Source organism: Coturnix japonica, chromosome 1 (genome assembly GCF_001577835.2).
Source record: "Coturnix japonica isolate 7356 chromosome 1, Coturnix japonica 2.1, whole genome shotgun sequence".
Lineage (NCBI taxonomy): Eukaryota > Metazoa > Chordata > Aves > Galliformes > Phasianidae > Coturnix > Coturnix japonica.
Genome location: NC_029516.1, coordinates 65,583,899 through 65,605,589, shown reverse-complemented (window position 1 = coordinate 65,605,589; position 21,691 = coordinate 65,583,899). Strand labels below are relative to the sequence as shown.

Sequence of the window (21,691 nt, the reverse complement as noted above, 5' to 3'; positions counted from 1 at the left end):
CAGATGCAAATGTTATGAGCCAAGAAGAATTTATGAAGTTTATATGGAGAAATGCAAGAGACTGTGTCATTCAGCCAAAGGTGAATTACTGTGGAATTACTCCTTGTGTGAGTAATTCCACAGTCTCACATAGGAATTTCTATGTATGGAGGAAAAAAAATAAAATATAAAAATATTTTATATAAATAAATAAAAATAAATATAAAAATAAAAAAAATTTTTTTTTTTTTTTTAAAAAAAGAGGATCCAACAGAGCAGTTATTATTCAAAGCAGCCTTCAGAAATAGAATCATCTCTCAATTAGAATGGATGCAATAATTTTTTATTACATGAAAATCCGGACTTTTTGTGATAACGTGATATCATCCCTTCAGGGAGATCTGGGTAACACAAGTGCAACCTAGTGACCAAACACCTTTGTGAAATGACACGTATATATCAACTTGCCTCTTCCTCTGTGCAGGAGCTGTAGCATGAGGTTATTGGAGCCAAGGTACTTAGACTACTATGGCAGCTTCCCTGATGCAGCTGCCCTGAGTCATGTCAGTGACTCTTCAATGGGACTGACCAGCACAAAAGCAAGAATAAGACCTGTTCCATTATGTTGGTTCTGGTTTCATGGGGAACCCAACATGGAAAAAATCATCATTAACCTCCTGAAACTCCAAGACATTATTATTTTATGCTGCAAAGTACTTCAGAGATGTCAGACCCACCTGCCAATTTATTCATAATAACCTGTTAGAGCTCAGGAGACAATTATAGGAATAAAGGAACCTGTATTTCTCTGGAAATTCAGGAAACTAATGTCCTTCTGTCAGATTTCCAGAAAAGAGAATTGTCTTATCCACCTAATGAGGCCAGCCTCTGCAACACAATCATGAACTACCCCTCCTTTCCTTCTACATCTCCATCAGGCCACGCTATGCTACAGATGGCCTCACAGAAAGCCTTCACTCCTTGCCAGAGCATCACAGCAAAGCAGAGTATGGCAGCCTTTGAGTAAAAAACAAATGCTCTTCTGTCAGTGCTACCATGGCCAAAATTGTAATTAATTGCAGAGGTGAGATGGTGATGGGAAGCTAAATATATTTGTTCAGAAAACTGTAAGGGGAGATGAAGTTTGTAGAAAGACAAAATGTCTTTCACACACACAAAATGTAGTTAAAAAACAATATTTTGGTCATGAGCCTCTCTTCAGATCTTAAATCAGAGTGATTCATCAGTGTCACAAAGTGGGCCATACAGGTTAAGAGATGTAACTAGCATTTTTCCTTCTAGCTTACTGTGACTGAGAAACTTGCCATGAATTGGAGATAACTGCTGTTAACACAGAGCTAGAGTAACCCTGGTTAAAATAATAATAATAACAACAACAACAACAACAATAATAATAATAACAACAATAATAATATATAAATAATAAATAATAAATATTATTATTATATTAAATCCATAGAGGACAGGCTTTAATTACATTACAGATGCATGGGATCTCTGCAGGTGGTTTATATCTGTATATATTTTTCTAACTTGTTCAACTAACCTGGAAAGTGAATTTAGCCAAGTCCAGTTTTACATGTCAGTTAGGAAAGGAGTTAGAGGCCTGAGGAGGACTTCAGCTCGGGCTGCTCTGTAGTGGCTTTACCTTCTTGTATGCTGGCCTCTCCCCAGAAGTCCTTGTTCTTAAATCAGATGCAAATGGCTGACAAAAATAAGAAAAAAAAAAACAACAACAAAAACATGAGGGAGAGAAATCAAGTTACGGTGAGCACAGAATTTAAGTCAGCACACCTGCATTTCTGTTGCCACAGGTAGAGCGTGATTAACGGTGCAGGAGCATGTACTGCTGTCACAGAGCAGTCTCTAGAGACACCTGGAGGTCATTCAGCACTCTCTGTAAGGTTTCCTGCATGTAACTCATTAAGGAATTGTATTTTCTTGTCTGAGTAGGTGAACCGTTACCTGATGTGTTTCTGCTAGCCCTTGTGTTGGGCTCTGAGAGCCCTAGAGGTGATGCTCTCTGACCAGCTAAGCCCTGAGCTCACAGAGATCACAGTATCAGGCCACCACGGTGCCTGTGGGCTGTGAAGCCCAGCTCACAGCACGGTGTCTGAAGAAGGGATGAGGCAGTCTCCTGAGACTGCAGTTCACAGTTACTTAGTCAGTTGTTTGTTCCTTGTTGAAATTTGGTGACCAGTAACATTCAGCTTAGCAGCTGCAACTAATTTCAGATGTCTTTTTCTCTTACAGAGCCCTGTGTAGATGAGAGGGACAGCCTTTCATACCACAGAAACACAGAACTCTAGGAGTTGGAAGGGAACTCTAGAGATCATCGAGTCCAGCCCCCTGCCAAAGCAGGTTCCCTACACCAGGTCGCACAGGTAGGCGTCCAGTCAGGTCTTGAATGTTTCCAGAGAAGGAGACTCCACAACCCCCTGGGCAGCCTGTTCCAGTGCCATATTTTCCCGGATACATTAACATCATTTATAGCGAATCAGGTGCAACAGAACAAACTGCAGTGTGTCATTTATTACATTTTTAATTGTCACCAGTACTGGTTTCAAGGCCTTAGGTTAATAAGGCGCTGTCCCTTTAATGAGGGCGGGGCACATCCCGGCGTTACGGCATCTCGCAGTGGAGGCGGAAGCAGCACGAAGCGGAGTTCCGCCGGGTAGCGATGGCTGACAGTTTTTAATGGTAGCAAAGCGGCGTGAGCGGCAGCAGCGTGTTGGGGGTCTGCAAAACGCCGCTCCTTTTCTCCCTGCAGGCCGCGATCGAGGACCTCGGGATCCCGTCTTGAGGAGCGGAGCGCGGATGGCGGCGGCAGGACGGAGCCCCGCGCCCAGGTGGGACAGAGGGGCGCTCGCAGCGGGGCGTGTGCCGCCACAGTGCACGGCCGGCCGGCCCGGAGAGCGGTCACGGCTCCCTCCTGTTCTGTGGGGGGATCTTCGTGTGAACCCTCATGTCTGTTAGAACGTAGCGGCCACGGGTTGCTTTACCTCCGTTGAGGCTGCTGCTGTGGGATGCGGCTCTGGAAAGGATTCCAGCACCAGTGAATGGCAGTGCGAGGGCAGCGTGCAGTGATGCTTGTGGATGTGCGCAGAAGAGGAGCTGTAAGGAGTCCGGAGGAAACCTTTGTGTATCCCTGGCTGTTTCCAGTATGAGGTTGCACTTAAGCCTGGTGTGCTTTGTGTTCGTGGCCTTGTACTGAGAGAACAGCAGAGCTGTGGAGACAACCAGGCACCTCTTTGAGAATGTGGAGGAGACAGGCAGTTTGCAAAAGATTTGACAGACAGTTTCCTTCAGAATTTGCTCTTGAGAATCCCCAGTAAGTGTCTGCATGTGTCAGTAACATGAGAAAGGGCCTCTCTGCCATAGGAGAGAGGTTGGTCTTCTCCAAGGCACTTGAGCAGGTAGGAGCATCTCCAGGTACACTACAGGTTGCCATCGAAATAGTTGTGTCTTTGGTGTAACGGACTGAATAATGTCATGAGGTCTCTTCCATCTCTGTGCATCTGTGAATCAAAGAGCTGGATTTGTGCCCTGGCAATTACTATCCCAGGGCTCACAGGTCTGTGCGTTGTGGAGTTGTTTTCCACCAGGATTTTCCCCCTGCTGTAATTTTACCAATGTACCAACATGGAGGGACTAGGAGAAGTGTGCCAATGTGAAGACACCTCAAGTTGATTTCTTCCTCTTCATTGGTGTGGAATACAAGTTGTACTGATACCAACCCCTTTTGACAAACTAATCATGAGTGAGGGTGTTTCATTAACTATACCCTCATGTCTGAAACAGTATATTTTACACAGACAAAATTCAATCCTTTGTGCTCTGAGTTTGTGCCATTTCTTTTCTCATGCCTTTGTTTTCCAAATAACTGGAGAACTTTGCCAGACAAAGTAGGTGTTACAACAGAAGCATCACTTTGCATGTTGCTTCAAGTAGAGGAAGGACATCTCTACAAACACAGCATACTCATATCATCAGGAACAGTGGTGGAGTCCCTAACAATTCTAATCTGCACATCATGCAGTTATTAACCCAGCTTGACATGGGAGTTCTCTCCCTGGGTTTTTTGAGTTGCTAAACTTTCTAGCTTGTACATTCTTTGCACTGCCTTTTTTTTTTTTTTTCCTTCCTGCTGAAACAGAGCTTTTACTGCCAAAACAACTCACTGAACTGAAAGTGCCATAAAGAGTACAAACCTTGTGATGGCTTGGGATTTTTATTCCTTATTTTTTTTAAGTTATTATTACTCATGTTTCCTTTAGGCCAGAATAAAAGAGAGGGGGCCACTGAGTGTTTTGCAGCGTTCCTCTTCTCAGTGCCTGGTGAAGAGAACCCTTTAAACCTGTTTTTTCGTTCTAAGGAGCAGCTGACGCATGAACCACACTGTCTCCAAAAGTCTTCTCCTACCTGCTTATTTATTTTGTCACAATTTTCTTACCGCTAAGTAAAGTTATTTCTGTTTAACACCACTTATTTGTGTATATGTATGTCTAAAAAGGAGATGTGCATTTAAATTTGTAACTTGTAATTTGCATTTTAAAGTGCCGTCTCTGGCTATATCCAGCGCACTCTTAAAACACAAACAAAGGGCATACTGAATTTCTGAGTATACCCCCATCTACTCTGCTACTTGGTTAGCTCCACCTTGCAGCCCATGTTCTTGTACTTGATCTAAGTGGGATCTCAGCCCCAGTTACTCTTGCTGAACAGATAGGAATCTGAGAGTGGGCTTCTATCCTTTATCAAAGATGCTAGGGATGTCTCTCACTTTGGTGGCTGATGCTCATTGATCACATAATTCGGGACAGTGAAATCTGAGGAATGTGTCTTTTGGGGGAAATGGATGTTCCTGCAGGAAGGTCTGTGGGGCTGTATGCATTAGAGTGCTATGCATATAGTAGGTCCAGCACTTTGTTCTGTGTTCTTGGGCTTTCTCAAAGCTCCACACAGATACCCCATGCCACCACACCTCATCGGTTTTGTGTTTTGTTTTTAAAGGGGTTGCTTAACTCCATTAACTAGATTATGCAGTCCTCACCTTGAGCTCAGCCCTGACGAACTGAGCCCATCAGTCACATTTATTGGAAAGAATTCTCTTCCCTGAAGTTGCTCAATGCTTAACGTTTTGCTGATCTCAGGGAAAAACAAGCACTGCCTCTCACAGCAAGGACGCTGTAACATGCAACCCACATAGCAGAGGGTATTTCTATCAGTACCAACTTTGCTTCCTCTAGAGAGATAAATCACTGAAGCTATATTTATTTCTTTAGGGATTATGTCAAGTTGCGGTGTCTTATTCTCTGATACACTGTTCCCCTCCTCCCGTATTTCCACAAAATCTTGGTGTTCCTATTTTTATGCTGTTGAACAGTGTCATGCTATGTTTAAGTTGTACTTAACCATGCTGATACTTTGAGTGGTACATGTGGTCCTCCATACCTTTTCTTAAAGGACAATTAAGGGGAAGCATAATAGCTTACGTATTAATAGAGCCTTACTATCTTCACCTCAGCACCACAGTTATAAATCTAACAAAGCTATAACAGGGAGCTGTAGTTTGGAGGGAAGACAAAGTTCAGGATGGGGTAAAATATGGCTGTAGCATGCTTTATTGTGCCTATACCAGAAGGGAGATCTACTGAAATTAAACCTCAGATCTGTTGTGCCTTTCTTTTGGCAAGGAATAGCTGTAATCCAGAACTGGTGTTCCATTCAGTGGGTTCACTTGGTTGGTCTCCTGCGTTAGCTGCTCTCCCCCACGGCCTTATAACTGCTGCAAGGAGAGCAACCGATTTGTCTTCTTATGGGCCATTTCTCCTTTAGAATCATTAGGATATGTAATAATCACAGTGTGATAAGCATTGTGCTCTGCCTAGAAAGGCCTGTTGGAAGAGCAGAAGTAATGAGGGGGATGAAGGGAGCTGTGCTGCTCCGACATTTCCACTGGGGGGCAGTAGTGTGTGCCTGTTAATCAGCGCCCTGTAGCAGCATTCTTGCGTGAAGCTGTTAAATTCTCACCTAATTTGAAATTCTTTACTGAGAAGTGCTGTGTAATTCAGAGCTGGCTGGCTGCCATATTCAAGTAAAGAGTGGTTGGGCCAGGGTGCTGGGTTTTTTGTTTGTTTCTCAGCGTTGTTAAGTCCCATCTTTAACAGGTGCCTTTTTGAGATTCATCTTGCGTTCCTAAAACCTTTTTACATTAGGAAAGTTTTTTTAGTTTTAAAAAGTCTATATTATTCTGCTCCGCCATCTGGCACACTCTATTTAAATGTTCCTCTCCAGGTGCTCAGAAAACAAGCTCACTTTCCCTTCTGTGTCCACCTTCCAGGGCTGGCCCCATGGGATAACCCCTGGCAGGGCTGTTTGTCCTGCTGCCATGGGGAGTGCCACTAGTTGTCATTAAAAAGCGGGACTTGGGGCCTGTTATCTGACCTCTACCTTGAGGGAAGCCTGTGTCCCGCTGTGATCTTAGTTCCTTCTGAGCAGAGAGAGCAATACCAGCACCCAGCTGAAGAGAGAAGTTGCTGCAATGAGTCAAGTTGAATTCAGTCAAGTGATCTTTGTGAGAGGTAATAAAGGTAAAAGTTGCAAATGGCCACACTTAGCTAAACTGCATGTCTCGACTTATTCATGGTGAATCCAAGATAAGTCAGCTCAAAGAAAGGTCCCTCACTGGCTGCCTCCCTGCTCTAAGTGTGCCTTCAGGGCAGTAGCATAAAGAAACTGGAGGGAGGGAGAGCTGTTCACCTGGGGATTAATAAGCAGGAAGAAGGTTCTGCTGTTTTATCTACTTGCTGGGCAGTGAGGCAGTAGATTCTTTTTCTGAAAGAGGTGAGTACATTCCTGATGTTGATGAGGGTTTAAATTTATACCACACCAAACACTGTAGAATAACTTGGTGTTTACTAGGCTATGTATTCAGTGGCTCCTAGCCTTTCAATAGCACTCCTTTCCGTAGAGAATCAAGCTGTGAATATTTTAATAGATCATCATGATCATTGGATACAGCAGGAAAATCTTGGCAGGAGAAAGAATGGGTTTAATGGGAGAGGATTAAAGGTGTGTCAGTGTTGGTTTTATCTGACGCTCTTTCAAATGAAAGTCTACGTCTATTTGTAAGCAGTTTGTTTCTTTTATAGTTTCTTTAGTTTACTAGTGATTTAGAAATACACGAGCCTTGTGTAATATCAAAAGGGGCTTTAACCTGTACATTGTAAAGACTTGTGCTAACAAGGTTCCAAGCAGAGAAAATCAGATTACTTATCTGTGTCACTGCTTTGCAACTGACCCTTACAGTTTAGTGGTGATTTATTATTTCTGGCTTGCCTTCCAGACCTGTTAGCAGAACGCTCCAAGCAGAACTGCCCTGAAGTTTTTAGGAGTCCCTAGAGAATTGCACTGAAAGCCATTTCCTCCATCTGTATCATGTATCAATCACGGCGTGGAGAAACACCTTTAGAACAGTGCTATCTAACTTGCTCCTTTCTTTTGCTGCGATTGTTTCTTCAGCATGGCATTCGAGTCTGTGCGTTGCTTTTTGCCTTGACGTGTGGGCCAACCTCACATATGTCCTGCAGCATTCTGGGCTTGACTTGGCAGGTTTGTGCTGAGCATGCTCGTTCAGTGTTTTGCTTCATAATCAAACGTGTGGGTAGCAGAATTGCTCTTTTCAGAAGAGCTATGCATGTGCTTAAAGTAAGTATGTGTTAAAGTGCTTTGGGGCTTACAGCCAAGATGACAAACGCAGAATTCAGTTCTAAACAAGCTGTTCTTAAACATTTCTTCATTACATCCCATCCAGACATTTGGCATGTAAATGGGACGTGGTGCTTTAAAAAATCCCAGAGAAAGGAGAAATACCCAGTGTTAGCGCTGCTGATGACTTGAGTCGCTGGAGGTGGCAGATTTACCTGTCATGGTGATAAAAGAATTAATCTCTTTGGCTTTTATTTCCTCAAGAGATCCTTCATCCTCACTCTTACTTTGTACAGCTGCTTGGAGGAGAGGCAGATACTTTGTCATAGTTTTCATAATGCGCATCCTATAAAGATTGTGTATATAGACTGTCGTTGTCTATCTATCCCAGAAATGCTTCTGTGCATTTGTTATCTGAGATAAAAATAAGGTTCTTTAATTGCAGATGAGCTTCTCAAGTTGAAAGAGGGAAGATTTAGGTTGCATGTTAGGGGGAAGTTCTTCACTAGGAGAGTGGTTAGGCCCTGGAACAGGCTGCCCAGGGAGGTTGTGGATGCCCCGTCCTTGGAGGTGTTCAAGACCAGGTTGGACGGGGCCCTGGGCAACCTGATCTAGTAAATGTGTATGTTTGGTGGCCCTGCCAGGCAGGGGGTTGGAACTACATGATCCTTGAGGTCCCTTCCAACCTGGGTCATTCTGTGTGATTCTGTGTGATTCTGTGATTCTTGGAAGTACTTAAAGCTTTGTGTGAGAGTGGGATGCGTGTGTTTGATGGTTTAGACTGAAGGTGTGAAGCACATGCAGAAACTAAAAGTTTATTACACTTAAATTTCTTTTTATTTATTTTTTTTTTTTTTTGCATAAGTATGACAACCTTGCTTTGTTATGTAACAGACTTTACTTACGAATGGGAGCATTGGTCCTGAAATCTGTATGCGTGTGAGCTTTGCACTGCCAGTTAGTAACCTTAACTTTCCTAAGTGCTGCTGTGTAGACAAACTCTTGGAACAAATGCTATTTCCAATGAAGTAAAACTTGTTACAGCTGATACTAGTGACGTATAAGCCTGGACTAAAATGGAAAGCATTGTGAGTTCACCTGTGCCTTGCAGGCAGGGTCATATGCTTTTCAACTGGCATAGCCAAAAATGTGTTTGTACGTAGATATCATTCCTTCCCAGTGGTAGTCACTGAACAGATTCTGTTCTACATGCCAGAGGTTTATAAGAGAGCTGGTGTCCCTGTATCCAACACACTTCATCTCTGAAGCCTGGGCTGTTCTTCTGACTTGGAATAAGGACATATTCAGTCCAAGTCTGCGATCCCCGCTGCCATAATTATCTTTCTTTTATGTTGTTTTTTTTCTTAATTGGTGTTTTGCTTTATTTTAATGGAAGGATCACTGTGATTATGTTGTCTGTTTTAATTCAAGTGACTTTCCATACCCTATGGGGTTAATTATTTCCCATGTGTAACAAAAGAAGATAACCAAAAATTGCATGCAGTGTTCTAGACTGAATTTCATTCAGACAGATGAGTGTCTTGTTATTGCTACTGGCTGCTGACACAGAGGTAACTTTAGGTATTTTTGGACACTTACTTATATGTTAAACCTAAAATGCGAGATTCAGAAAGCAGACTTCTCTTTTCAGTTTGTGTATAGTTTGAAGAATCCTAATTTTAATATTCAGGGAGAAATACATACCGCATACATGCTTTATATCTAACTGGAAAATCTGAAAGCATTTCAGTTAATTAAATTTCCTCAACATCCCTGTGGGCAAGGTAAAATACATAATATCCAAGGTTTACATCACTTTCCAGAAAATGTAGTTGCCTAAGGTATTTAAGAGTTGGATTTACTTATTAAACCAGTACCCAGACTCGTTTGTGTTACATGTGAAGAACTCGTACCACTGAAATGCCAGGAATGGCAGTGGAAATGGTGGTGGTTGAAGGAATTAAAAGGTGAGGGTAACTAATCCTGAACTTAAATTTCACATTTTAACAGAGAAGGAATTTATGGACTGAATGTCTGTCAATGAGGCCTTGTAACATTTGAGGATCTTGGGGCTCCCTGTTCTTCTGGAATATTAGATATCAAGTAGTCACAGCTCTACTTCACCTTGCCCTCAATTCACCTTAGTAGCATATGTCTCTAAGGATTCAGTTTCACCACACAGGGTGAGCAGAAATAGCAACTTACTGTCACTGAAAAGGGAAAATACATGTCCCTCATCTCAGCCCTCCCTTTCTGGCACTGTGGTTTTACTTCTTGCCATCTACTGCTGTTAGCAGTTGTTGGATTCCTCTGCAAGCCAATTTAGTTCACAAAAGAAGCAGGAAAAAAAATAGTAGTTCTTTGAATTTGACTACATTAGTAGCTAGTAGTAATTGTGTGATGCTATAAGAGCAAGGCCATGAACCCACGTGTTTGATGCCAGGTACTGGATACCCACTCTGTATGCATCAGGGTGTTTCTGACTGTATTCCTATCCTGTAGACTGAATGCCCTTTAGTTGGACATTCAGGTTGGGGCATATTTGGTATGCTTCTGGAACATCACTTGAGTTTGATCTGAAACTGTCTGGTTTGGGGGCTTTCAGGCTGTTCCATGATGCAGACCAACTGGGGACAGTCATACAGTTAGTTCCCAAAGCATACCCCCATAACGGGCTGAAATAGAGACACAGCTTTAGTGAATTGAATCAGCTCTGCAGGGGAAGCGTGCACATGGAAAGCTAAGAGAAGGGGGATGCTGTCCTTTGGCAGAAGGGAGCTGGATGATGGCTGAGATACTGTCTAAATCTGAGTTCCTAGTGTCTACCTTCTAAACTACTTGACGCCAGCTCTGGTTCACTTAAAAAAGCTGACAGGTTTACAGCTGAAAACTGCATACCATACAAAGCGGGAAGACTTTAATTAAAAGTTCAAGTTGTCTTGCCAGGTGCAGAGTGAAAGTGTCCATTCAGGAAAATGGTGCAGGTGAGCAAGGATTCCTGAACTGTAAACAAGTGATTACATTACATTCATGGACTCGGGCATGTTTTGGGCACGCACGTTGTTAGCTGTGTTTGATCTGATCATGCCTACACATAAGAATCAGTCCTGGAAGAATACTTGCAGCACTGTGCTTTCTGAAAGCTTCAGTGTGTGGCTCTCAAATAAAGTGATATCAGTGTAGGATAAGCTCCCAAATGGAAATCCATGGCCAAAAGTTTAAACAAATAGTATTGTAAGCACCGGAGCTGATGGAGCACACCATGTATTATTTTCCACCTTGTAGTTGATAGCTACATCTTTGTAGTGGGTGACTGACGCCTTTCAGAAAGAGGGACAATAGCTTTCCTGTATGCGTGTTCTCTGATTTATAGAATTACACAGGTATTCTGAGTAAAGATAAAACAGTCTCCCTTCCCTCTTCTGTTTTCTTATAAGGTAGAGAACATAAACGTTTTTGAGGGGACCTGCTTCTCTGTCCTGTGTGGTTTGAATGGGCCAACACTCTCTCTACACAAGATGTGACTACATGAGCCTTGTTTCCATAGGGAGCCAGATAAGAACAGGGAGTCAGAGCTAAGCTCCCAAAACTACAAGGAGGTGAACCAGATGCAAGGAAAAAGACACAACTAATCTTTGCAGCACCCACTTTACTCCCACCTGCCTCATCAGCAGGTTGCCAAGCCTTTTCATTAGCTCCATTTGTAGAAGAGATGAGCATTGCAGAACTGGACTGGGATTCTGCAGAGCCGATGGAAAGTTGTGGCCTGAGAGGCACTAAGGGAGCACAGGACTTAGATTTTCCAGATCACAGTCATGTGCATTGCTACCTGAATTCTTTCATGGATCAGGCTCCAATAGGCAAGTTTTTATTTCTAGACTTCTGTCCAAGAAATCTGGAAACTTAACTGGGACATGGGAAAACAACTTGGTTTGGGAAAAAATGTTTACTAGTTAGTATTTGCAACAGCCAATTTTCCATTGGAATTTAGTTTGCAATGCTGTTTGTCTCACATCTTCTTTCAGGCATGCTCCCATAACTGCTTTTTGGAGCTCAAATATTTTTGCTTTTTTTGTTAATAGCTTAAAGATGGATCCTCCCAAAAAACCTGAGCCTACAGGACAGTTCAAGTGTCAGCTGTGTGGCTTAACAGCTCCGTACACATACTATGGGCAGAAGCCACCGAACACACACTCTATTGTGTAAGTATAACCTTTCATGTTTTACAGACTTCATTTATGCTCTAGGCATTGGAAACCTTGTGCTGCAGAATAGCGTGTGCTGTTTAACCCAGTAATATGCCATATTGACCCTGAATCTAAGGTTTGGTATACGGTGACTTTATTTTTCCATAAGAAAGAAATTTCTTTTAAGTGTCAGTGTTAATACTGAAAGCAAAAACCAGCTTTCCTATCCTGCTTCAGTACTGTGGAGAGACTTGTATTTTGCCTATTTCCTAACTTAGTGGCCACCCTACAATTACCTATACCATAATTTTCTTACTAGAATACTGTTGACTGTCAGCGCAACCTTTCTGGGTATAGCCTATGCCTCACAGCTGTGTCAGCTGAGCAACATGTAAACACAGGAGGAATCTCATAGGTATGGTAAATACATGGTTTAAGAACTGTTTGACATGTGGAGTTTTGAACAGCAGTGCTTTTTCCTACTAGACAATTCATGGGCATACTTTAAAATGTGTGGCAATTTAGTACATATTTACTTCTTAGAAGACTTAAGCTTTTTCTATCTCTGCCAAACAGGGATAGTTTGAGCAGAAACAATGTAGTTAATGCTTTGTCTGCAGACAGAATATTCACCACAAAACAATGCACTTAGCTTTAAATGTGTGAGCAGTTCTTTTGAGGCCTTCCTGGTCAACAAATCCATCAGGCAAACATATTTCAGGAACAAACTGGAAATCGGGTATATAATTGGTGTTTCACCCTTCTAAGACTGTGCGGTTTCTTATAAAGTTGGAGCAGCTGTTGATCACCAATTACTTTGCCTGAGATTAGATTTGTTATCCTTAGACAGCTGTATTTTTATCATTCTAAATCCCACAGTGCTACTGATTTTCCCTTTGTCCACTCAGAAGAAAAATGGACCTCCTTTGATCAGGTACTTTCATAAAGAGTCTGGATTAAAGCTGAATGTAAATCTTAACCAGTCTTAACTTAAGCTTGGTTATCCAGCTTAACTTAAGCTTTGTTTATGCACTGGAGGACTTGTTAAGGAGTTGATCTGCCATGTAAAGATGCCTGCTTCTTGCTAACAATGGAACAGTGAAAGGCTTAAGCCATGCTACTTTTTGTATGAGTGGAGGGAAAAAGGAGTGCACCTACAGATGCTCATGTACATAGATGTGTCTATGTGCAGGCAATTAAAAGATGATAGTATGAGTTAACAGTATATTTTAAATATGTATTTTAATTCATATTATTACAGAAGTCAAGATTGATTATATATATGCAGAAATAAGCCAGCCTTGCAGGGTGCAGACAGACACCAAATTGACTTCTGCATTGTTTTGCCTGGAGCTCCCAGAAGGAATAAGGCTTTATCTTTCCCAAGCAGGTTGCCAATTTATTAATAAATGCAGATTATTAATAAATGTTACCCTGAAGCAAGCAGTACAGTCTCCAACACAAAGGAAGAATATATTGGATTATTGTAATGCTTTGTGCTAGCAGCTCCTGCTTGCAAGTGTTGAGAACCATAGCTCTATAGCACAGACATAACTAAGAGCAGTAAAGTCTCATTTTATACTCAGTGTACTCAGCTTTGAAATGGGAAATCCTACTTAAAGTTTAGGTAATAACTTGAGAAAGTACTAAAAGTGGCTGTGTGAAGGAGTACCTGTCATGAAAGCAGACCATAAGAAATACTTGAAAGCAAAGCACTAAAAAAATGCCTAATAAGACAGTGTTGGGATTATCACCGATTGCCCTGATCTTGAAAGCTAGATAATGGAGTATTATAGACAGAAAGCAAAAGTATTATAGACAGTACTGGATTTGAAGAAGGGAGCTGCGTAGCTGCTACATTGCCTCATGCAACACCAGGAGGAAAGAAAGTCTGCCACCCTTTCAGCCTCTCCGATTTCCCTGTTTGAACTCTTCCCATTCGGTGAGATTTACCTTTAAAAGTGTGAAATTATTCTCTCATAGGATTTTGGAAGACAGTTATGTCATGAAGGACCCTTTCACCCCTGACAAGGAAAAATTCCTCATCCTTGGGTCTCTGTGCAGTTTGTGTAGAAGAACTGTGTGTGTTGGTGCTGTAAGTAATGAACAAAACAAACTTCTTCAATCACTTCTTTTTGTTCCAGTTCTGTTGATCTATTAGAGAAGGAGCACGCATCAAAAATCCAAACGTCTTATTTTTAAGGCTGGCTAATTGTATGTTCTTGTTGATTTCCCTGTGATAAAGCTAATAAGCACCTTTAAGTGTGCCATTTACAGAGGAGCACACTCCAGCCTCACAAACACAGTGCAGACTCTTTTCTAATTTCTCAGCAAATGCAAATACAGGGGAGTTCACTTATTACTTCAAGACCTCTAGGTTTCTCCTTACAGTATATTGTATTATAACAAAGGTAGATTCTTTTTCCATAAGGAGGACACAAACATCCATGGGTTATTAGGTTTGCATTGGCAACGCAGGCTCACCATTGTATTTGCGAGCGCTCACGTAGAAATTAAACAGAGAGGAGAGTTATGCAATGCTGTGATAGCTCTCTAAAGAAGAATGAATTTGAATAGCAGCCAGCACTAACTCTAAGCTATGAAATCTGAGTGCAGTCCAGAAACGTGGTATAAAATTACAGTTGTCTTAATAACTTCTCCTTGGTGCTGGGCTGGTCCCTTTGTTTGCTGTGAGTTCAAAGCAAAAATGAAGACAAGTTATTACACAGTTATCACTGTCTGGAGGCTGTACCGTGCTTCTTTAAGACAGTACAATGAATGAGAAAATTCAGGTTCTACTCTTTTCCTCAGCATGTCAGTTTTGTGGCTGAAAGAAACTTGGAACTCATGCAGTGGTCAGGGTGCATGGATGAGTCAACCCAGGAGGAAATGTCACCTGATCATTTAAATGGACTACAGCGTGTATTTGTTCATCCCGACGCCACTGCCCTAAGAGCAGCCAAATCCCAGCCTTTCTTCCAGAGTGGTCATTCCTTATCTCAGAGCAATGTGCTAAAATCTGGAGTGCAGCTAATAGCATGTGTCTGAGCACACCTTAATCTCAAGTGTCAGCTTCAGCAGTTGCCAAATTCAACCTTTTCAGCCCTCTCTTTGTTTGCTCTTTCTAGGGGATAGCAGCAGCGACATGATTCTTGCCAGAAGTAGCTAGTAATGCAAGTTTTAATACAAACAGCCAGCCAAACGAAAAGGAAAAAATAAAAGACATGCACTTCTAAAGGTGTGGAATTTTTTTCTCATGTTGTTTAGTGGCCAGATATATTTCTGGTAGGACACCCTCAGAGCAGGAAGTGAGATAATGCGGGCAGCTGAGACAGTTAATATGCCAATGCCAGACAGTTTCTGTGTTGGAACTGAGGGAAATCTCCTGAGTTAAAAATAAATGCCAAGTTATGCTCACAAAATGTAGAGGGTTGGAGAAACGCGGCTGAAAGAAAATTGAGATTCTTGGACAGGTTTAAGTGTTGTTCTGATTTGCAGGGAATTTCTACTAAGCGTGAATATATTACACTGCTCTGAGAGGCGTGCAAAATTAGCCCTTTTTTCCTGATTATGTTCGTTTGTCTCTTCTGAAGTCCCTCCTGTCATGTCAGTGAAAGAAAATCACACAAAGATCAGATCAGTGTTTGCAGCTGAGATTTGCTTTTCTTTTGGAACAACCTGAAGATTCCTATAGGAATCAGATGAAGCCTGAGCACTGAACTCAAGTTTCTATAGCCAAGTTGCTTAAGACAGTTGTGTGCTTGTGCACAGTGTGGAGGTAAAGCTCTCATGTGAGCAAGGTCTTCCTTGTGACAGTGAATGTCCTTGTCTGGGCTGGTGGTTGCCTCACTCAGACGCAAACAGCTGAAGTAATAGCAAGCATATGGGCAAGCGCAGATCACGTAGCTAGGGGTAATGAGCTTGATTCTTGCCCTAACAAGTCAGGTTACCCCTCCTATGTAATGGCACAGGATTAGTAACTCAGGCACACTTTGGGCAGACTTGAGCTCATTTTGCTACTTGCATTCACAATTCAAGTGTGTTGAATTTTTGAAGGATTTGGCAGATATTTTCAAGTCTGGCAATTAAATCTATCAGGAATATTGAGGTTCAGCCTCTCAGTGTTCTTCCATGCAGTTGTCATCTTCTGAATGCAGGTGTGGTTTTTTTTATTTTAAAATATTCAATAGCAGTTTCAGTTAATCTAGAGTGTGACCATATAGAAGACATTAGCAGTGAGCTAAAAACAAGCCTCTTTTAAAACCTTTTGCATTCCTGCCTATTTTAGCTGTTGTGTAAATATGTCATGTATTTACTTTTTGCTATCCCAAGTCTTCAGGGTTCCCCTAATGGTATCACCCAAAGCAAAACCATAATCATAAATTATTGAAAATAAATCACTTGCCAAACTGGCCAGGCCAGATAGTGAATCATGCATACAACTATGGTTTCCAAATCTATTTAGCAATGCTGCTTAGGTAACATTGAAAGAGATCTGCAGAAATGATAATTAATGCTTTAAACACCCACACCAAAGTAGGTAAATACATATTATTCCTCTTTCACGTAGGGAAGTGTAGAGAGATATAGAAGAAAAGTGAAAACTTATCCAAGGCAATGGGGAGAGCCAGAGTTATGATAATATCTCTCTGGGTTGTTTCTGGTTCCTGCTATTGCTTGACCCAAGTACATCAGCTGAGCCTTATACTGTTTCCATGATGTTGTAAGAATTGAAAGTAAGAAAATAATATTTTCTTTGTCCTCGTTTGCAAAGGGGCTGGAGCAATATGATGGAAAGCTTTCAGTGACAGGTTGCTAACGTTTCTCTGTTAATTCAAATATATTGTACTAGACTAATGTACTAAAAATAAGACATTTCTGACCGTAGCTTTGGCAAAGAGATTACTAGCAGTTGTATCTAATAATCATATTTTAGGCTATTCTTGAGACACCCCATGATAGCTGAAGGGTCTTTACAGCTGCTATGCCAGGGAATGTCAAGATTTATGTTCTATGTGATGTTCATAAACTCATGTCTTCAGATTTAAAGATTTAGTCTCTGAGGTCTCACTAAGTTAATTTACAGTCAACTTGCATTGTACTCACCCTTCTGAACCAGTCTTTAGCGCATCGTTGATAAGTATTTGGTACAACTGGAAGTGACTCTAATGGTTGTCTTAAAACATACAAAAAAAACCACCCAAAACTGAACCAAAAACCACTGTAAAAAGTGGGATAATAAGAATATTTTTTAAAGTCTTTAGAAAGACTGAGTGCCTTTTTCCTGTTTCTCTTTTACTGAGGGGGAGAGAAAATGATGTAAGGTGACCATGTTAGTCGTTTAAAGCAGGTATTTCCTTTTATTTCAACTCTTACTTAAAAATAGGTTTTAAACACTTAAAAGAAGTGACTTTTAAAGAAGAAATGAAGAAAGGGGGCAATTTGCATCTGTTATTGCTCACCATAGCAGCAGCTGAGTAAACGGTGACCTTGGATGTGATTGTAGGTATTAAGTGATAAACGTGACACTACAACTGCTTTCCACTCAACTTTCAGTCATGCAAGGTCAGTCCTGAAGTAGGTTAGGTAGAACCTTTCCTTTACATGGGGTTTCCTTTATAAGCATGCTAAAAATAATGCTGCTGTCTATATTACTTTTTAACATGACCTGTGTGAGAAGAGAAATAAACTCTGTCAGTCAGCTTTGACAGCTCAGTTTTGCCTGAACTGAATGAATATCCCCCCTCATGACTTGGCTGTGAATGTTTTAAAACATTAAAGAATTGTCCAGTTAAGGATGGAGCCCTGTCAGGACAGTGATCAAAGAAGGGCTTGGATATACTTCATAAGTGTAATTTGTAGCAGGTAGGCTACCTTATCCCATAACTGAGAGAGGAGTCTAAAGGACTAAAGGTGTATGTACCTGGAATCCAGATGTGCGTGGTTCACAGACATGGTTTTGCATAGGCCCTATAGGTGGAAATCAGCAGAAGCTGGCAACTCATTTCAGCTAAAAGAATACAAGTTGAGCCCCTGTATATCTGTAAGAAGCTTGGTCTTAATGTCTGAGTTTCCCATCTGCAGTGTGGAGCAAAAGCCTCTCCTGCCTTTGCCACTGCTGAGCAGTATCCTTCGGTGCAGTGGTCATCCCTATGGAGCCATGAGGTTAACCTGAGGGCCTGGGGGGCTGTGTGCCATATTGTAATACAAGCAACAATAGCAAGGCCAACTTAAACTCTAATCTTCCCTTTTTAACTGGCAGCTTAGTGTATTAAGGATATTGAAGGACAAAAAAAAAACAACAATAGGCTGTGGAGACCAGGCAGGGGGCTTTTCAGAGGGCAGGGCCTCACACAGCTCTGAATGTGCAAAAGCCTGACAGCTGGTGCAGAAAAGGACAATGGATGAAGAGAAGTTATCACACAGAGGCAAGGTGACTGTGATTTTGATATAATCAAGTGGTACCTACTGTTGAAGTGCAGACAGTGAGTGACAAGGGAAACAAAAGCGAGAACACAAATGAGGAAGTATCCAAACCAAGTTCTTAGAGAAAGGCCAGCCACAAACCATGGTGGCAAGAGGAAAACTTTGCTATTTAGGTGAAATCCTTGCAGTAGCAACCAGAAAGATGTCCTGATCCATCTGAACTGATGTCTTTATTCATGCTTAAATCCCCAAGAATAATCCATCAGTAACACCGCTCTAGCTTACTTATTAAATCCTGTTTGGAATTTAGTGATCAGCACGCCGGAAAAACTGTGAACTTCAGTCTCACTGCTGGGCAAAAGAGTAACACTTCAATAAGCTTCTCCTCTGGTTGTGTGAACTCTGCACTACAAATAGATTAAAATATTCCAGCAATTTTGCTTCTTCCCATTCACTAATTCTAGCATCTAGTTGGAGCTAACTGTGTGGAAAATAAATACAGGGCCTGTAACACTCTTTTAACTGAATCACACGTTAACTGTGTCAGGCCACAGAGCCATTCCATTTCAAGGGCAGGGAAAACATCTTCGAGCACAACAGATTTTAATACTTTGCCTTCGGTAATTTGGGGAAGGGGTGTCCACTCAATCTTTAGTACGTTTTTAGTTTTAAATCAGAGACTACATTTATTCAAGGTAAAGGAGGTTAATGGGTGAAATCTTGGTTAAATGACGGTATCTCAGTTGAATCGTCTCAGCTGAATTAAATTCAGTTAGTTAGCTATTCTGATTACTGGACATCTCTATGATATTCATGTAATGTACTTCAAGTATTCTCCTAGGGTGACGCAAACATGTAAGTTACAAAGACAATTAAGTTTTCTGGTAGTTGTGGAAAAATATCCAACTAAATTCTAAGAGCTTGCTGTTCCTGGCCTGTTTCATGGGAACTGGCGAGAAGAGCTTTCTGAGACTTCAAATCTCAAATGCCAGTTGAGGAAGCTGAATAATCTCCCCAGCAGAGAGAGAAACCTTGGGGAGATAAACAATGATTCAGCGATAGAGGAGAACTTGGCTGTTTAGGTGAAACCCGCAGAATCTGTTACCCCCAGAAAGATGTTCTGATCCGTCTGATGTCTTCATTTGCGTTTAACTCTCAAGGAACAATCCATCAGCAACAGCAGCTCAGCTTAGCCATTACATCCTGTTTATTATTTAGTGATCACACCAGGATCCACAGAAGAAACATGAATGGTTCTTGAAGGAAAAAGCCAATTGCAAGGAAATTGGTAACTGTTTCCTACAGTGTTGAGCTGATGAAACGACATAATTGTTTATTATTTGGTTAGCTTTTGTTACAGTCCGGTCTTTGTTTTTCACTCAGTACCTCAAATCAGATGTTAGAATTACTGAGTAGAAAAAGGAAAATTGCTGCAGTATTTTAACCTAGAAGAACAGTTTAATTCAGAATAAAGATTCTACGTATAAATGTGGTTTAATGTGACGGGAATGTAAGCTGTTCCATTTTGTGTGTCCAGCTAACACTGTTTTCTTTACAGGAATGTAGTCTGTTCTACACCAAAAGGTTCTGCCTCCCCTGCGTGAATGAAAACCTACAGGCTTTCCCTTTGGAAATACAAGAAGATATGGATAAAAGGATGCCCAAGTCAAAATGCTCAAAAAGGAAAAAAGTGGATTCAAGAACATAAATACTTCAAGACCAAGTGAGAGAGTTCTTTGGCTGAGCTGCCTCCTCTCTCCTTTTTAAGACTATCACGTTGCTCCTTTTAAAGCAGCGACCTTCATTATCTCACTGCTACAGAACAGTGACACGTCTCTACAACTGCCTTGGCTTCAAGCATCGTGGTGCAGCAATGGCAGCGCCAACAGAATGGCCTTGAGGTGCTGAGAAAGCAGGAAGAATGGCGGATGGGCCTGTTTGTCGCCTTGTCAAATGCATGTAGTCAAAAACTAAACAGCCTTAAAGCATAGGAACGAAATCCACATTTCCCACAAGCTGTTTTAATGTTTTGCATTGTTCTTGATGCCCCTACAGTGTTAGGAAAAATCTGAGAGATTTATCTGACTTAGTTCACTACATGTCCATGAAAGTGCCAATTGTTAATCTGCCATTGCTAGCTTGGTAAGATTACAGTGAGGAAGGAACTCAAGGCTTAATTTTTAAGTCCAAAATAAAACTGGTAGGACAAAATGTCCTAGATAGACAGCCACAAAAATACCTAAACTCAGGATTCTAATGTCAATATCAGTGCCTCTGTTTACATCTCCCTTTCTCTACACATTTGGTGCTGTCATTTGTTTTATGCTTACACGATCCTTTTAAGATAATCAGCCATGTATCTGTTAAAATAAATCAACATAATTTTAATTAGTTATTTTATGTTGTTTAAGACTTTATGATGTCCTGGAATCTTTCATTGTGTTTTTACTGAACCTCGTGTATTGGTTTCTGCTGTTGGAGACTGGAATTTCTTGCAGTTACTAAAGAAGCAATCATGGATATATTACAGGCTCTTTCATGCTCTAGTTGCTCTTGGGCATGAAATGCATGGACCTCTTTAATTGCCTAAAAAAGATGCTTGTTAGAACTCAATATTTCAGATTCCTTTCTGCAGTAATAAGAAGTTACTCCCTCAACTGAAGTAATGCGCAGCTTGCTTAAAATTATTGGTATTAAATTTCAGTTTCATGTTACACGCAGCTCCTTCTCCATCCCCCTCCTGACTTAACAGGAGATCCTACAGTATGTTTACACAGGCAAATGTCTTTCTAAAACATTATCTAAGTTTTTATTTTCTTTATTTCACAATGTTTGCAGCTGGTTGTATGTTAACTCTTAGCCTGAGAGTAGGTTTTAAAAGCCTGCTGAGTGCAGTTTGCATCTGAATGAAAACGTGCCTTTGGGCTGTAAGATACCAGAGGCCTGGGAGGTGCACCCACATGGTGCTGGGAAGGACCTCTGCACTGCACTCGTTTTTCCTCTAATTCAACCTACTCTGTGCCCTTCTGTCATCATCTGTGGTCCTTGTGTTTGGAACATTCGAATATTACTCTGTTGTTAAAAGTCCCTTGCAATACTCGCATATTACACAGTAAGCACATGTAAGTAATACTTCCTTTTCAAAACACATATTTGTTGCTAGCCCCCCCAGTAAATGCAGCTATTCCTACCAAAGCTCGCTTTATCCACTCTTGGTCATTCCTAGAAGTGAGTAGTATGAAGGGATTCAGATAAGACGTGGCAGCTGCTTTGGATAACGTGCAATAAGAGGCCAGCAGCAGCAGAGTGTAACAGCTCTGCCTGCCCCAAAACCACACCGCCACCACCACCATGGATTATTTTCCTGG

At 41.4% G+C, this 21,691-nt stretch overlaps 1 protein-coding gene across 1 annotated transcript; it reads left to right on the top strand.

Moving 5' to 3' along the window:
• The first annotated feature begins 2,624 nt into the window (after positions 1 to 2,624).
• CDPF1 (cysteine rich DPF motif domain containing 1) lies at positions 2,625 to 20,718 on the top strand. Its single transcript, XM_015870705.2, has 4 exons — positions 2,625 to 2,849; positions 11,793 to 11,912; positions 13,881 to 13,992; positions 19,882 to 20,718. Exons 1-4 carry the CDS (start codon positions 2,698 to 2,700, stop codon positions 20,029 to 20,031), a joined length of 534 nt encoding a protein of 177 aa, XP_015726191.1. The 5' UTR covers positions 2,625 to 2,697; the 3' UTR covers positions 20,032 to 20,718.
• Positions 20,719 to 21,691: the final 973 nt, after the last annotated feature.

Excerpts from the sequence above, each read along its gene's own strand:
- CDPF1 (XM_015870705.2), top strand. The coding sequence starts at position 2,698 with ATGGTAGCAAAGCGGCGTGAGCGGCAGCAGCGTGTTGGGGGTCTGCAA. Across the intron at positions 2,850-11,792 it reads GGACGGAGCCCCGCGCCCAG|CTTAAAGATGGATCCTCCCA; the intron begins GTGGGACAGAGG and ends TTTTGTTAATAG. Across the intron at positions 13,993-19,881 it reads GAACTGTGTGTGTTGGTGCT|GAATGTAGTCTGTTCTACAC; the intron begins GTAAGTAATGAA and ends TTTTCTTTACAG.